This window comes from Myiozetetes cayanensis, unplaced genomic scaffold (assembly GCF_022539395.1).
Source record: "Myiozetetes cayanensis isolate MyiCay16 unplaced genomic scaffold, myiCay2020 scf1, whole genome shotgun sequence".
Classification (NCBI taxonomy): Eukaryota; Metazoa; Chordata; class Aves; order Passeriformes; family Tyrannidae; genus Myiozetetes; species Myiozetetes cayanensis.
In genome coordinates this window covers 17,833,258-17,850,094 of record NW_026086604.1, presented here as the reverse complement: position 1 = coordinate 17,850,094, position 16,837 = coordinate 17,833,258, and the positions used below count along the sequence as shown (strand labels likewise).

Here is a 16,837-nt window from a genome sequence, read left to right as displayed (position 1 = left end):
GTATCGGCCCTTTCTTTCACAGAAAGGACTGTTGCAGAGCATGATTTTAAGATGGAGTAAATCAGCATAACACCTTCCATCTGACTTAGCTTTGAACCAGCTATAACTCTGATTTGTACCAGCTGATGATTTAATTCTGTATGCACAGAAATAGTGCTTAAGAATAAACTTGTTGAAGTAATGGTGTAAGGACGAACAGAACATGACACCATTCAAAAAGAACAATCCTATCCTGCAGTCTTGAATATTAAATATTCAATAACAAGACAAATAATCGTGTATGTTTCCTGGCAGGATTTTATTCCATTTAATATCTGAGTAATTCCTTTCACCTTCCTGGACTTTTGATTTGTATGAGTGAAAATGAGAAGGTTAGTTGTGTTCCTGGTGAAACTGCAACATTTTGACTGAGTTAGAGAAAAGGTCCAGTTTTGTGCTTATACTTTGTGCTATTTTTTAATTTAAGCATTTTCTCATAATATAAAGTAATCTGCATTTATCAGACTATCTGCACAGCATAGGAAAAGTTACATTTTTTCAGGTATTAAGTTAGTAATTGTTTCAATGATGGCTGAGGGCTCTTGTAATTTGTTTAGGTGAGTGAAAACCAATTGGAATTAAATTTATTAAATAATATCTCCTTCCTTGCAAAAAAGAAAAAAAAAATACTTTTTTTTGATGACAGTCTTGCCAACCTGTTTCTATTTTGGGTGGTATCTTCCAGATTTTCAGGTCTCATTCTTCACCTTAATGTTTGTTTGTTTTTCATAATAGAAATAGTTTCACCAAGTAATATTAGAAACTTTCTAAAATTATAGAGTGCTATCTTCTTCAACTATCTTTGCAATTATGATACGGAAATATTGCATCAGCAACTTTCTAAATATAGTATGCAGTGGTGACACAAGTTAATTGAACAGTTAGGAGATAATGCAGTATCATTGACACGATTTACTATGTAATTACCATTGTTTCTAGTGGAGTTATCATGTCGTTACCACCTAATATCATATGTTATTTCGTGATAACTGTGAAATTAACTTATCATCCTGTTTTGAGAGACTCTGTTGGTCTTAGACCAAACCCTCTCCTCCAAAGTTAAATATAGGAACTGGGTAATAGAGTGACCTGCCCACCAGCTTTGGAGTGTGGCAATTAAATCATAGGTCTTACAGTAAAGCTTTGAAAGAAGCTCCATTCAAAATCCTGAATGGCTTAACTTCTAAATATTCTTTCTTGCTGTAAGCATCTATCCATCTGAATGAGTCTGGCACTGTGAGGAGAAATATTGTATAATTCAGCAAAACATTTCAAATGTCTTACATTTAATATTGCCTTTTAATTTTTTGTGTGCAATGGGTAACAAAAATGTTTATACATAATAGCTTACTATATTCACCTTACTCATTTATTTCTTAAGTTTCATAATGTTGTTATAATCTGAGTTTTTGCATTGATTATCAGGCAATGATTTGGATGGAATTCATCTTAGTGATTTATGGAAAATTCCTAAAATATGGGAAAATCAACAAAAACTTGAAGAACTATGGGAGTACCTGTTAATTTAAATAGAAAGTAATAAGAAGTAAGAAAATAGAAATAAGCATTTTATTGTATTGTATATTGTATATTATGTATGTCCTGTGTTTTTGCATCTAAAAACTATCTTGAAGCCATCAGTTTTGTTATAATTAGGTTTGTGTCAGTATTTTATAAAATTTTTCTTAGAATGAACTGTGGTACATTTCAATGTAAATTAATTTCCTTTTATTTTCCTTCTAAAGTTCTTCTTCTGGTTCACATAAAGTGTTTTTTTCCTCATTGACTCAGCAAATGCATTAATATTAATAGTCAAAAGAAACCATTTGAGCTGTTAAACACATTTTATGTAGGAGATGTGGAGTAACCTGAGGGCTCCAGTAAATTAATCTGATATTTCTGGAAACAATTTTTTAATTTGTTTTCATGAACTAAGTTAAGTTGACTGCTTATGCCTGATTCTGACTCCTATACTACAGGACAAATAAAATATGTGAGTAATAATGAGGGGGTCTTCAGAATATTGCACCATGATATCTTCCCTGTTGTCTTCTGTTGAGGTAACTTAGTAGCATGTACATTTAATTCTACTTAAGCAGACATTTTGTTCTTCTAGACAGACATTGGTTATACTAATTGGCACCAGGGTTTGACTACAATATTTTCCCTCTTTTTCAACATAAAATATAAGGATACATTTTCTATTTTCTATTTATATTGTGGATTTGATATATTAGAAGGGTTGCAGAATTTTGTCTATGTCTATAAATACTACTTGAAGTTTCCTCTACTGAATGCTCTCTACTACACTGCTCTGGTGCTTGTACACAATTGGATGCTTGAGCATAGGTTTGCACAGTAAATCGAGCTCTTGTGTTGGAGGTTAATATTTAAAAACAAACAAGCAAGAAACCCCCCTAAAACAAAATAAACAAAAAACCCAACTGAAAGCAAAGCAAAACCAGGGAGGAAAAAAATACATGGGCAAGACTACCAAACATCAGGAGGGAGTCAGCGGCGCTTCGTAGCTAGTAAGACAGAAATATTTTAGCAGTTCTGTACTACCACGCTAACCTTTAGTTTCCGAGTATATTAGGTAAGAAAAAGCTTTGAGGAGACTGTAGTGCCTTTCTTCCAAAGTGCAGGATTTTCTCTCCACATCAGTTTTAGATGGTATCTGTGATCAAAGGGACACACACTGTTCATATGCTTCCTCTGTACTTCAGAATGAGGGGTGACCTGGAGGGTGTATAAGTGCCCTTGTGTGGTTGCCTGGAAACTTTGGCCCACACAAGTGTCAACTTTCTTTCATGGTTATAAAGGAAGACTGAGCCTCACAGAGAGCTTTAGTCTTAGAGAAAAAAGGTCCTTGTGTGTTTTAAAACAAGTGTCTCACCAGGAGATAATGGTAGAGCAGTGGGTTATAAATGATGTATTTTGTTCACTTCGCCTTGATAATGGCACAAGGGAAAAAAAGTTCATCGCTCTCTTATCAAAATACTGTGACATTTCTCCTTCAACTCTAAAATTTCCTATCACATTCCTCTGCTGCAACAGCAACTAAATTTACTCTATTTTGAAGACGACACAACCTCTCATCAAAAGGTGTCTTTTATTTCTTCTTTTCTTCCAGCTTATACATAAAGAGAAGCACCAAGGTTGCTCAAAGCACTGTTTTTACAATGAAGTAAATTTGCTTTTAAGGAGTTTATACATTAGCTAGTGACTACTATACAATGCTATGCAGGCTCTTTTTCTGTCTTGGCCAAAGGCAGCACAACATTTTCTGTTGTCATGCGTTTTTACACTGATCACGTTTGTTCTTGATAATGTGTTTTTAATACAGGAAAACACAAATTAAGGTAACTAATTGCTGGAGATCAAAATCACTGAAAAACACTGAAAAACGGTTGCACTTTTCTTGAATGATAGCTTATTTCCATTTAATACAGATTATTGTTTGAGACAAGAGATGGCATTTTTTGTTGCTACAAACAAATATCTTTATGTAGCATTTTCAGTTTAAAAAAGTGAAGGTCTGTGTGTTCTTCTCAGGGAAACATGTCCGTTTATGTTTTGGTTTGCCATGTGCCCACAGTATGGCTCTCAAACTGCATGTCTCTGTGCTTTGTAAGGGTGTCGTTTCATTCCCTCTGATGGGATTGTCTGCACAAATGCAGCTGTGCTGTTTTGGGGCTGTCTCCTAAATACCTGTTCAAAGCCAGATGAACTAAATGGGAAGTGACACCAGTGGGTTTTGGATAAGTTGTGCCTTGGTCCAATATAGAGGAACATTATGGTACTTCGTGTAGTAGACTGTATTTCATCTGCAGAAGTTGGTGCACAATCACTTATAAAATTATGGAAAACTATTATCGCAGGGGACTGTTCTGTTTCCATGATTGTAATGGCAAACATCATAAAATAAAGCGTGTAAATCCAAAGTGTATATCTATTTAATTTTGATAGTTGTTAGTATAATGATATTAAAAATCAGCAGTGTAATATGCAGTTTTGTGAAGCAGATTCCCACAGTGGAAAGTCAGCCGTGCATCCTTCACCCAATATTTTGCCTGTATCAATTTCTAATATGGATATATCAAAGGATATTATAGAACTATAGCATATTACTGTAAGTAACTGAGATGTTAACAAAAGTAAATATTATTGCTAGAATGCAGAGGTAAATCTCAAGATAGAAACATATCTGAAAGAAAATAAAAGCTTAGTGTGCATGTGGAGGGTAGCCTCGAGTCAAGACTGCAGGCAACAAGATATTCTGTTTCTTCCAACAGAGCAAATATTGAAGAACAGCTATAATGCTAATATAATGATTGACTCCTTACAATGGACCCTGCTCAGAGTTATAATGTACTCAGAATTAATCTCCAGAGACATCTAGAGGATATGTGACATTCCCTGCAGGACTTGGGGCTGCCTACTTCAATAACAGACTTCTGATAATAAATAAAAACTCCATGCATTAATTATGTGCAACTGCCCCAGTACTAAATGAAAATGTGGATAAAAACCCTATATATGTGTAACTCTGTTCTGTGCCTGGTGTGCAAATGTTTAGTTTCAACCAATTGTGACTTCTAATTCAAAGAGTTTACTACTGAGTGGATCATCCTTTGGTGGAAATTAAAAGTGGAGTAATACAGGGATACCAATGTTTTATGAGATATATGCTGACTGGGTATGAAACTGTGGATAAGTGAAATCTTATTTGATGTTATGTACTTCTCTTTCATAGTCGTGTGTTAATCTATCAGAAGATACTTTGTCTTTAATCATAGTCTTTTGAAACACAAGCTTATGGATGGACTATTTCTGAGATGCATGACACTATTTCCATATTTTTTAAGAGAAGACACAGTCATCTGTTGCATTTGAGAAACTGCAAAGGATATTTTTATTAAAACTGCATTTTTATTAACAGAATTATTAACTCAAAAAAAGCTCTTGGATCAAAATGCTATGTTTTTATTAGCTGAAACTGTGAGATTATGTAGTAATTAAATTTTATTTGCATTGGAACTGTCAGTGAAAACATTCAGAGTACTCAAGAAATGCCCCTTCCCTTTGCACAAACAGTCTTTATTTCACAGTTCCAGGGTCAGTGGTGCAGTGCATTCACATATTAATCAATAAATGTATGGTTTAAATATTAACCTATAAATGTATGTTGAGATCACCTAGGAATTTTGGACACGTCATCATGCTAAGTTTTACCTACAGTGCTGAGATATGACACAAAAATCTACAAGTCCTTTTGGACTTGAAAATTGTCAAAAAAAAAAAAAAGTGTTGAAATTATTAATTTAGACTTTCTTCAAATGGGGTAAAATAACTAAAACACTACAGTTTCAAAATTTGATTGCCACCTCCAGGCTAGGTAGTGTGAAGTGCTGGGGGATGAGCCATTAATTCAAAATAATCACATTCTGTAACAGTAAAAATGTGAGTCTGAAATGCAAAAGCATTCACTGTGCTTTCTGAAGGCATGTTGTAAGCATGGGAAAACCTTAGCATCAAAATTAAGAAACTGAAGAAGATGTTGCAGCCCCATATTCTTACCATGGTACATTTCCTGATTAAGCAGCTCTTTCTTGGGGATCTTTGATTCCACTTGTCAGAATTCAAATGGGCTAAATCTAAGTGTCTGTCACACTGGTGACAACTCAGTGGCCTTAAACATAGTTCAAGGCTTTGGTAGACAACCCAAAATTTGTAGTGCAATAGACAGGATATTGGAATAATTTTGGCTTAGCATGCCAGGTGCATAGCTGAATGAGAAGAAAAAAGCAGATGTCACCAAGAGGCGAGAGGTACTTCTGCACCTTTACATGAACAGATATGCCTACACACAGTAGGTGTAGATTGATCAGCATGTTTGATTGCATTTGGTGATGTTATTTGTTTCATGTGGTTGAGACCCCCTAAAAAATAATCTACAGGTCAGTCTAACCTGGATCTGGTCAGTCTAGCACATATTCTTACCAGGATGGTTGGGAACAGTATCCATTTGGCAATGTGAGATGTAGGAAGCACTGTGCAAATCTTCTGTAGACTATGGAGCCTCCTCATTTGTTTGGGAGTTCAACACAAAATGGCAACTTTAGAGTAGAATTTCCTTTAGTATTTGCCCCAAGAGTATGAAAAACATCAGCTCTTTATAAAAAAATATTTCTTGCTTTTTGTAGCAAGAATTTCAATAGCTTCTTTGATGTGTTTTACAAAAAATGTTTAGTTTAAGGCTTAATATTTTTTTTCAGTCTATAAAAAGTTTACAATGACTACAGAACACTTTTATGATTAAGAAATGAAAGAAGGAAGATGACAAATATTGCCAGGAAATAATAATTTTTTTTTCTGAGAACATTCTAAAATTCATGAGTGAATATTAACAGATACAGATAATTAAGAAATATAGATTATTTAGATATAGATCTAGAATCTGTAGATTTTAGTCAAATGTCAATAAACTGGTACACAAAGTTTTATTCTCCACATGCATCCAATTTAAATGCTTGGACACAAATGATGCTAGACAATCAAAACATGGTCTAGTGCTGCATACATATGGTAGTCTCTAAACTAGTTTATTAAAAGTGTTACTAACAAGCAAGTTGGGTGTTGCCAGAATTGAATGACATCTGGAAGAGTGTAATGAAGTGCAAATGAATGAAAAAGTTGGAAGTAATTGCAAACATCATTGAGACAGGTCATGCAAAGATACATAGAAAAGTCAACTCTAAAAGGCAAAATGAACTTGGGAAAAACATAAGATAATCAACTTGAAAGCATATAGTGAGAAGAAGAAATTAAAAATGTATTTGTTATTGATTTTGAGATGAACAAGTCAAGATGTTTGTTGTTATTTGAGCTAGATACAATTTTATTAGAATTTTTTGATCTATTTGCTTTCAGGTGGCCATGATTGCTGAACTCCATTCTATCTAGATGTTTCAATGTGAAATTATAATTCACTGGATGAAAGTAACAAAAATACGATCAGAAAAAGAATTCCTAATAGATTTCCTTGCAGTACACAGTATATTGATGTGCTGAATGCAGAGCCCATGGTATGGACCCACTGTATGGGTAATTACAGTAACTCTTAATTTTAGGGTTCTCTGACTGTTTTTGTGGAAACCAAGGTGTGAGGAGATGAGACTAAAGATGAATGAGAAGAAAGAAGAAAGCTGAAAGACCCTTGTAAAACAGATTGATGCTCTGTATAGTGGGAATGAACTGCTTGGTTTATTGTGTAAAGAAAAGTTTTATCCTTGTACCAACAAGGAGGCTTGATAACAAGAGGTATGTTAGGTTGGTAGAACACATAATATCAGACAAGGTAAAAGATAAGGGACCCCTGAAGAAAACTGAGACACTCCTGCATTGGTTGTGTGCACTCACTCTTGTCTGCCTACATGCTCCCAGGGAAGAGGAAGGGGAAAATTACTGGGACACCCAGTAAATTGTTTGTTTTGGTTTGGTTTTGTGTTTGGTTTGAGTTTTTTCTCCTATGCTTTCATTTATATTTAATATGAAATATGAAGCTAGGGCAGGGGTAAATAGTCCATATAACCCTTTTCCTGTCTCCACTTCTGGCTCATCTCCTCCCAATTGTTTGTCAAATAGATAAACTAATTTATAGCATAATTATTTTCTCTAACTAATATGTGCAGCACAGGACAACAAAAATCACTTAGTATAGAAAAATTATGGTTTAGGGTTAAGATGTGTGAATATGCTGTTGTGGGTTAGCAAGTTTCATATATTTAACTTCTGGTAACTGTCCATTAGTGTGCTTTGGATTGTGAATTCAGAGGGATTTGACTCAGTTCTTTGACTAGCATGCATTTAGCCAGCCTCTGTATTCCCTTCTACAGTTTACAAGCCTCAAGCCTAGCACACATCTGCATTTAGTGCCTTTAGCAAAGAGATTTAAAGCCTCAAAAATGTCATTATGTACAAGAGGCATGCAGGGTGGGTGAGATAAAATAATTGGTATCAACATTTCTCCATTGGTAAGCAAAGGCCAATACAGCAGTTTAAACCCCAGAGCCCTCGGGCAGAACCCTAGAAAATGTTCTGTTATTAGCAATGCCTTTTGGTAGGTGAATAAATGAACTCCTGAATGGTCTTTTCTTGGTGTAACTGCTGTGAGTGTAAACATATGTTTACAAGGAGAGAAAACAATAATATAAAAGCCATAATGATTGGAATTTGTCATCATTTCTTCTTTTAAAATATTTCCACACACTGAATGCTATTTTCTTGCATGGTAAAGTGGATCACAGGAAATACATTATTGATCACCTTATTGTAAATTGTTTGTAGGTGAGAGATATTTTATATTATTACTTGTGCAGAGTCCCACAGTCATGAGATAAAACGGCCAAATGGAAATTTTACTTAATGGAACACATGAGATACTTCCTGTTGGGGGCTGCAATAGTGCAGCAGAAATGCCAAAAGGAGAGGTATTAGGTAGAAAAATCACAGCAACTGCAGCCTACATTTCTGGAACTGGACAACGTGAATCAGGTAATCATTTGTCTATATGTCTGTGTGAAGTCAGCATTGTGGTGTTGGATGCAGGGGATGTGGCCTTTTTATGGATGGGTATTCATCTTTTTCCCTTTCTGTTTCACAGATCTAGTGCAAGAGAAGAGCCAAGCCTGCAAAAGCAGGCACTGGAGACTTTCAGGTATGTGATGTCAAACACCTGAATCACAAGACAGAATTCCCATCGCCTTTAACATTACACACTGTTATAAATAAAAACTTTTCAATTATCTGTTCAATTTCTGCAAACATTTTACAATTCTCTCCTGTAAAAACAAAAAGAACAAAAGTAGAACTAATAGACAAGGACAACTATGGGGTGTTATCCTCAGCTAATTCATTATACACACTTTTTTATCATTAAGAGGACTGTGATACAGCAACTGGCAGATTATGACTTCTCTTTGCTTCAAGGAGATAGTGCCAGGAAAGTGAACAGAGACATGATATACTGAGTCTAATTTATCATACTGTTTTTCTACCTATGAAGCCTGAAACAGTTAAGTGTTTAGGTTGAAATACTGATCAAATTCACTGTTTTTAGAGGGTGGCTTTCAGGTTTTGTGGAACAGAGTAAGAGTGAAAGAGCTGTTAAGCTGTCAGTAGTTGTTAAGCTGTTGGAATCCTGAAATCCTGGAGAAAAATCTGAAAACAAACCAACAACTTTTTCTGCACAAAAAACACAAGCACTTTCCTCCAGAAAATGTTGTTCAAAAAGCTAAAATAGAATCTTAATTTGGACAAACATTTTGCAGTTAAGAAGTCAACTCAAGTGATCTGAAATGCAAAATATAGTTTTGAAAATTTTACTTTTTATAAGGTTAAAATGGTCTAGTGCAGTGAATTTTAGGTGTGTTTTAAATTGCCATTCGTTTCCTCTACGTATGTTTTTCCCAGAGTCCACAATTTATCACCCCAACATAATCCAGAGAAAATCACTGCAGAGTTGCACATTTTTCATGGCTTTTTCTTTTTAAAAGAAGAATGGTAACTGTAAAAATTTGCTTTTGCATATTCAAAAACGCCTTAGAAAACATATTTGTGCAAAGAAGGAAGTAACTTCAGAGAGTCATTTCAGACACTTCAGTTTTCTGCGGAAATCCATAAGCTGCTGAGAGGGGGTGAATGGGTGATGGGGTGTAGAAACACTACACAATAACACTGGACCATCATGTTGAACAGGCAAGGCCTACTTGAAACCTGCTGAGGTCAATTAAAATTTTGATATTAATTTTCATAGGTCTCACATTAACCTCATCTTTATTTTTTGGAATTATATTATGATGGATTTATTTTATCCTCAGGCTTATGTGCTTCTGTCCTTACAGTTATTATTAAGTGTTCTAATAATACTTGTTTTAATTTGGTGTTCAAATTCTGTTCCTCCCTGTGAGAAGTAAATGCATAATAAAGAGAGAAACCAGGACATGATTGCCTAAAGATGATGTTCTCATATGCCAAATGTTCTAAAATATCAGATTTTGTCCGATGGAAATGTTTAATATTTTGAATCTAAATTATTTAAATAAACATCCTTTATTAAATAAAAAGTGGCTAGTGTGATAGTCTGTAATCGTTTACTTGAATTACCCATCCTTATAGATCTTTTTTCTGTTGTTCTGTCCACTGTTACTGGTAATTTTGAAAAACGCTGGGTGTGTGCTTCTGGATGCCATACTGGTTTATGCTCTGTGTCTAAGAAAACTCTTGACTAGTCTTATCTGTGGCACACATTAGAATGCATTATTTTATTTTTGCTATGCATAGATACAGTTTTAATATTACATAAAATGTGAGTAGATTCCAACAGTGGTGCAGCTGTGTCTATGCAGTTACATGGTCCAAAAAATTGCGAAAATCATTTTCTATGTTTCCCCATGAACCACAATGTAATAAAATGTATCAGTCTGAGGATAAGTTACAGATATAGATTTTTTCGTACTATATCTGGCAAGATATCTCTGAATCAAATGAATAAATCAAGACTGTTTTTAGCTCACCAATTCCATGTGCGTCGATGTCTGTGGCTGATGAAAAGCAGTGTGCCAAGAAGCAGGATTCTCACTTTGCCATCTCCCAGTTGATGCAGTCTGTATCAATTGCACACTAAAAGGAAAATGACAATGAACTGATCACTCTCTTTCAAGCTCTGTCTATATAGGTTGGTATTACTGTGGCAGGAAAATATGTGTGAAAGCACACTGTGGTACACAGCACTGTAAAACTTGGAGTGAAGAAAGGTATGTGAATTAAGCCCTAAGCAGGAGGGGAACCTTTATATTAGCTTCTCTGGTTAGAATTCTTCCCATAAAAGTCAGGAATGTAAACTGGTCAACTGCCCTGGGGACTAATTTAGACAAATTGGAATAGCTAATTCAAAATGTTTGAAGTACTGTCACTGAGAATTGTCTGCTACTAGCATTGCAATATTGTTCTATACAATAATCGTCTCTTTAATCAGATTACAAAGGAAAACATTGACTGCCTGTGTACCTGTGTCCAGAGGAGTTTTTGTAACCCATTCTTATGTGCATCTTTTTCGTCATTCAGATTGTCATGTTATTTTGTAACCATGGAGAAGCAGCAAGGGATGCCTGTTGGTCGAATTTAGATTTCTCCGGCTGAGTGCAAACCAATTTTTGAGAAAAATGAGAAAACATTTCTTAATGTAAATTGTACTGTCACTCCCTTATATCATCAGTGCAAAATGGATTTCTTTCCAGATCATCTGAACTGTGTAATTAGCATATTGTTAAAGCATAGGTTTGGATGTGCAATATTGTATACATTTTTAGTGGCTAAAGATAAATGCAATTACATCAAAGGAACTAATAATTGGTCAAGTAATAAAAGTTATAATTTTTTGATAAAACTGGGGTGTTTTATAACAACTTTACTACCATTTTCTCTCAAAATTATTCTTTAAGATTTTTTTTAATCTACCTCTGTTTTGAATAGGAAGGATTGAAGGGAAATGCGAATAAACATTGCTCCTAAAATGTTATAACCCTTCTGAATGGGATGAGTTGTTTCTGGAAGAGGATAGGACTTCAAGTTAATCATCAATTCTAGAAATATTATATGTGATTTTGGTGCTCCCCATTGACTTAATGAAGAATCTCTTTAGCATTATTTTCTTACTCATATCCTCCTACTGTTTTGGTTTACAAGGGTAGGGGCTAATTTGATGTGACAATCACAGTTTGCTTAACATTACTATTTTATGATGGTTTGTATGCTTTAAATTTCAGAATTATCCATATGCTACACTGCTCAATAGTATTTTAAAAATACAACATGGTTGCTGAGTTTAATTCATTTATCTTGCCTGTGTATTTGGAGCATGTATAAAATGTAACTTCTCCATCATGTCATAAAAAGTTATTGCACTCTTAGGATCATGAATTCAAGAAACATGACATAATAGACTGGTAAATATGGCCTTGTGTCTTCTGATGATGATCCAAATCCACCCACTTATCTTGATCTGCCTATATTGTTAACAACATGGGATGTCACACAACAAATTTTTCATTTTAACTGTTCTTTATGTACAGTGCAGTGTGGAATTTACTTTTTATTGCCTTTCGGAAGGAAGTATCATACCTCTCAGTGAAATAATGGTTTTGTCAGACACTGGTATCTTTATTGTGTAATGCTTTTAAATTCTACACTATTTATACCAAGCTCTCATGGCGTAGGACAGGTGAGATGTGATGCCTCTCTTTCTCCATGAGAATACTTAGAGCTTTATGGATACAGAAGTGTACTATTGATATGATAATTGTGAGGTCCATGCTGTAGCTTTCAAACAGAATTATTTTGCTCTTCCAAGTACTCTATGAATGTACAAAATGTAAACAGCTACTGGAAATGACTGACAACCCAAAACCTTCTACTCACAGTCTTCATATTGATTTGCCTGCTTCTTCCTACCATAATTATACTCATTAAAATGAGTAGACATTGATTTGCGCTTAGAGGTTTTATTTCATTTGTTCATGACAAGGAGAAACAGCAGTAATTTTATTGCACTCACTGCCAGTGTATAGTTGTCAGGATTTGTCTAAATAGGTGATTGTGAAAAAAAGTCAAAGAATGATGCATGATTATAAAACTCTTGGGATCCAAGAACAAAAAAATAGTTGTTTGTCCTGAAATTGCACTGAAGAGTGGGGTGCCACTCAAATTGAAATAATTTTAATTGATCTAAATATTTCTATCAACATGACAATCAATTAAAAAAGGTGTTGTGTGTGTGCTTCGGTGGCAGGTAAGAGGGGAGTGAATGGTTTGCTTTCTTCTACCTGTAATATTTTGGAACAGCTGGACTCAGCATTCCAAAGGGTATCATTTGCTATTTTTTGAGTGTATCTAAGAGATAAAAAGCAACACGTAAACAAATATTTTCCCATCTACCTAAATTTGTTGATTATAACAATTTCAAGAGTAAAAATATGCCATGGTTGAATTTAGATAAATTTCAAAATCGAATGAAAGCAAGTGCCTCAAACATGAAACACTATATTTGAAAGCAGTCCTCTGTGTCTTTTTTTCTGACTGTCTTTTAATATTATTCAGGGGGTACAGGATCTGAGCTTTGTTTAACTATTCCAAAAAGGTGATATGGAGTGTGTATCAGAAACATAATCAAAGCACCCTTGCATGCCTACTTGCCAGAGACAAAAAAAAGGATGCAGAATATTTGAAAGGGGCATTCCTTTCAGAATGCCAAGATATGTTATTTTTTGCTATGTATATTAAAGTATTGCCTGGAAGCTGTGGGTTTCTATTGACACAGATCCTTTTGTCCTAGATACTATACTTTATAGATAAATAAAAATCTGTGTATATACATGCATCTGTCTACCATCTATCTATCTATCTATCTATCTATCTATCTATCTATCTATCTATCTATCTATCTATCTATCTATCTATCTATCTATCTATCTGTCTGTCTAATCTATCTATCTATCTATCTATCTATCTATCTATCTATCTATCTATCTATCTATCTATCTATCTATCTATCTATCTATCTATCTATCCATCTATCCATCCATCTATCATCTATATCTGTTTAACTGGTTTATATTTTTTACCTGTATGTCTATACATGCAAACACAGTTACAATCCCCTCTCTGGATTGCTTGCTATCTAAAAAGATGGGTCAATAAAAGGTGAGAGAAAGGAAGTAGTATTACTTCCAGAGTTACAGAGAGATTATATATGATATTGAACGTCCCTTAGGAGGTAGGCTTAGGTCTAATTTGCCAAGCCCAGGACATTCAAAGATTATAACTAAAATGTTTGCTGCAAGACTGGCCATCTCTAAATGCCTATGCATCTTTATTTGAGAACTGTTTCTTGGAACTGTTATTGTGATATGCATGAGAAACAACTACATGGGAGCTTGCAAAGGTTGGAGGTTCTTGTTTATAGAGTTAACGTTGGTACTAACTTTTGTATATCCGTCTCTCGTTTAAGAAAGTAATTTCCAGTATTTTCTATTCGTTGTCAAAAGGAGAAGACAGCATAAGCATATAGAAAGTACCTGAATATATTATGACCATGTTTGGCACAGTGGAAGACTTTGTAAGCTGTGTATGCTTTTTTATAAATATATTCTCAGACATGTGTAAGTTAAGATGCTAATGTTACAACCCAGACATAAGTGAGACTTCTTTTTTGCATTACCTTACTGATTTAAAGTTCTAACATATTTGTAACTGCTTACAAAATATGAAAAAATATAACATGTGTATGGAGTATAATATGAATATAAATAATAATATGAATATAAATATTCTTCTCCAAGTATTATTAATACTTTCATGTTTATTCACTTAAAGTCAGTATGAGGTTAATAAACATGGAGTTCCTTTTATTTCATTATGGCCTTATTGCTTCTACTATAACTTGAAATTTTCTAGTTTCATCTTAGGCTTGACTGGCAATCTGTGATCAATAGGGGGAAGAAGGAAAGCTAGAAACCAGATGTGGGTAGGAAAGCATATGAGCCTTTCTGCTCATGTTTTTCTGACATTTGCTTCTGGACACTGTTAAGGGCAGTCTTTGGAGCTTGGATATGGCATGATACTTGCCACTGAGGAGGAACACTGAGGCTATAGAAGGCAAGAGGGGGAGAAAAGTGGCAGATGAGCTGCACAAGGAAGCATTGTCCAGGGAACAGGAGCCAGCATAGAAAACTGGCTTTTATGCAGAAATACTCGAATCTGCAAGAGTGGTCTGAGGCTTAAGGGGGCTGCATGGAAGTTCAAGCTTTTTCTAATGTTGGGAGGCTTGATTTTTGAAACCACTAACTGCAACATTCGTTATGTAAAAGTAGGATTTGTTTGTCTAAATATTCTATTCCATTTAAGCTAATGCATTATGTATCTTGTTAATGTCACATGAAAACATATGGGGAATAACACTGGGAGAATCAAACTGTCCTTCTCCAAGACTCATTGTACAGCAAATTGTGTGTGCCTATCAGAGAGGAATTGATAAGTTGAAAAGTATCTATTTACATGAAAGTAATAGTCATAGCTAAAATAAAAATTTTCTCTTTGCATTGATACATGTGATTTTTTTTTTAATGGGGAGGAAGGGAGAAAGATTTTTTCAGGGAGTTTTTATGTTATTATATTTAATTTTGTAAACTGCTGATTTTATTAGCAGGGGAGTAAACATTTCAACCTGCATTTTTTTCAATATGGTAATTTCCTACATGCTTAACCATTTTAATTCTAGATACTTAATAATAGACTATGCTTCTTATATTCTTATAGTAAGTCACCATTGCAGGATAATAAGGGATAATAAGAAGCTGTTCTAAAATGGCATTAGTATTTTTAAAACATCATAGTATAGGGGCAGTTTTCATGTTTCAAAGAGAAAATAATTCTGTAGCCCAGATATATTTTAAATTATAATTATTTTGATCACTGTTGTTGCTGCCCGTTTAATGACTGTGCTTTGCCAGAGATACTTTCCTATTTCTGCTTCTTTCAGAAGCAATGACTTGCAACTGTCAGAGAAACTTAGGGCTCCTGGTACTAGCACTGACTTACTCTGAGAACCTGGGTTTCTTATTTAGGCTGAAATTTCCAGTAAGGCCACAGAGTATGTGGACTTGTTCTCAGTCATTGCTTACAGGGGTAAGGTCTAAGTTGTAAAGAGTCAGACTCAGGAGGTCATTCTACAGCAGAAAGACAATCTACATGCTATTGCTACAGAACGTGTGCTAGTCGTGGCTCTCAGGCTCCCCAGTCACTGCATCTGTCGAAGCAGCAATGGCTTCAAAGCATGTACTTGGAAAAGGGATGGTGGTAAGGCAAAACAGTCTGGGATACGCTTTACACACATGATGCCCCTGTGATTTACTCATGAGAAGGTCACGATCATTCCTGTACAGAAGCCTGCCACAAGGCCAGTATTCTACTTAAGTCTTATGTAAGCCTCAGAGTAGGATTTAGGTAGTGCACAGGACTTGTGCTCAATCTCTGTTCAAGGGTTTATTTCACTCAAAGTTACAAGTCTGCCGTATAAGTGGCCATCACTTTTTATATCGGCTTCAAAGTCTTGGCTATGCTAAGATGTATCTGCTAGTGAAAGCAGGGTGATAGTCCAGCCTGAGGCACTGAAGGAGTCAGTGAGGATACTCTGGTCTGTGTCCAAAACCAGCAGTCAGTTCCTGTCTGGCCCAGTGTTAAAAAGCTGTGTTGATCACTGCTGGTACGTGATCATAGAAGATGTAGATAAGCACATAACTCACGAGTGCCAGAGCAGTGCAAAGCCACATGCCTGTTATGCATGGCCATCCCCAGCAAGTATATAGAAATTATTAATTTGAATCTTGATATTGTACATTATAGTTATACTACATTTGTCTCTATTTATAATAATGTTACTTTTCATATAAATTGTATTTATAATGGATGTGACTATATTTTGCATGCATGCAGTGGAGCATGGCATTCAATCTCTCTTTGTCTCAGTCTCCTTCTCACCTACCTAACCTCAACAGTAACTAGATCTTTTGGATTGTCACACTAAATGCTGATAAATTTGAGTCTTTATTGAGATTTTTTTTCTTGGTAGTCTCCTTCTTTCAGAGTTTTGTTGCAAACATTGAAAGGAAATAGGAAAATCATGTTAAAGCATCTGCTTCTTTTGCAAGACATTTGGACAGTTTGGTTCACATACTCTTAG

The 16,837-nt window shown here is 35.0% G+C and overlaps 1 protein-coding gene across 6 annotated transcripts in view; it reads left to right on the top strand.

The window, feature by feature from the left end:
- The window catches only part of ZFPM2 (zinc finger protein, FOG family member 2), a 306,937-nt gene that overhangs the window by 121,611 nt on the left and 168,489 nt on the right, over positions 1–16,837 (top strand). For 3 of the 6 annotated variants that reach the window (XM_050305609.1, XM_050305579.1, XM_050305629.1), the window contains one exon: positions 8,705–8,758. The exons of 2 other annotated variants lie outside the window; for them this stretch is intronic. In XM_050305609.1, the coding sequence (XP_050161566.1) occupies positions 8,705–8,758 (54 nt within the window). Of the gene's footprint in view, positions 1–8,138; positions 8,596–8,704; positions 8,759–16,837 lie in introns of those variants that run through there. One more of the 6 variants, XM_050305600.1, reaches the window with a different exon arrangement.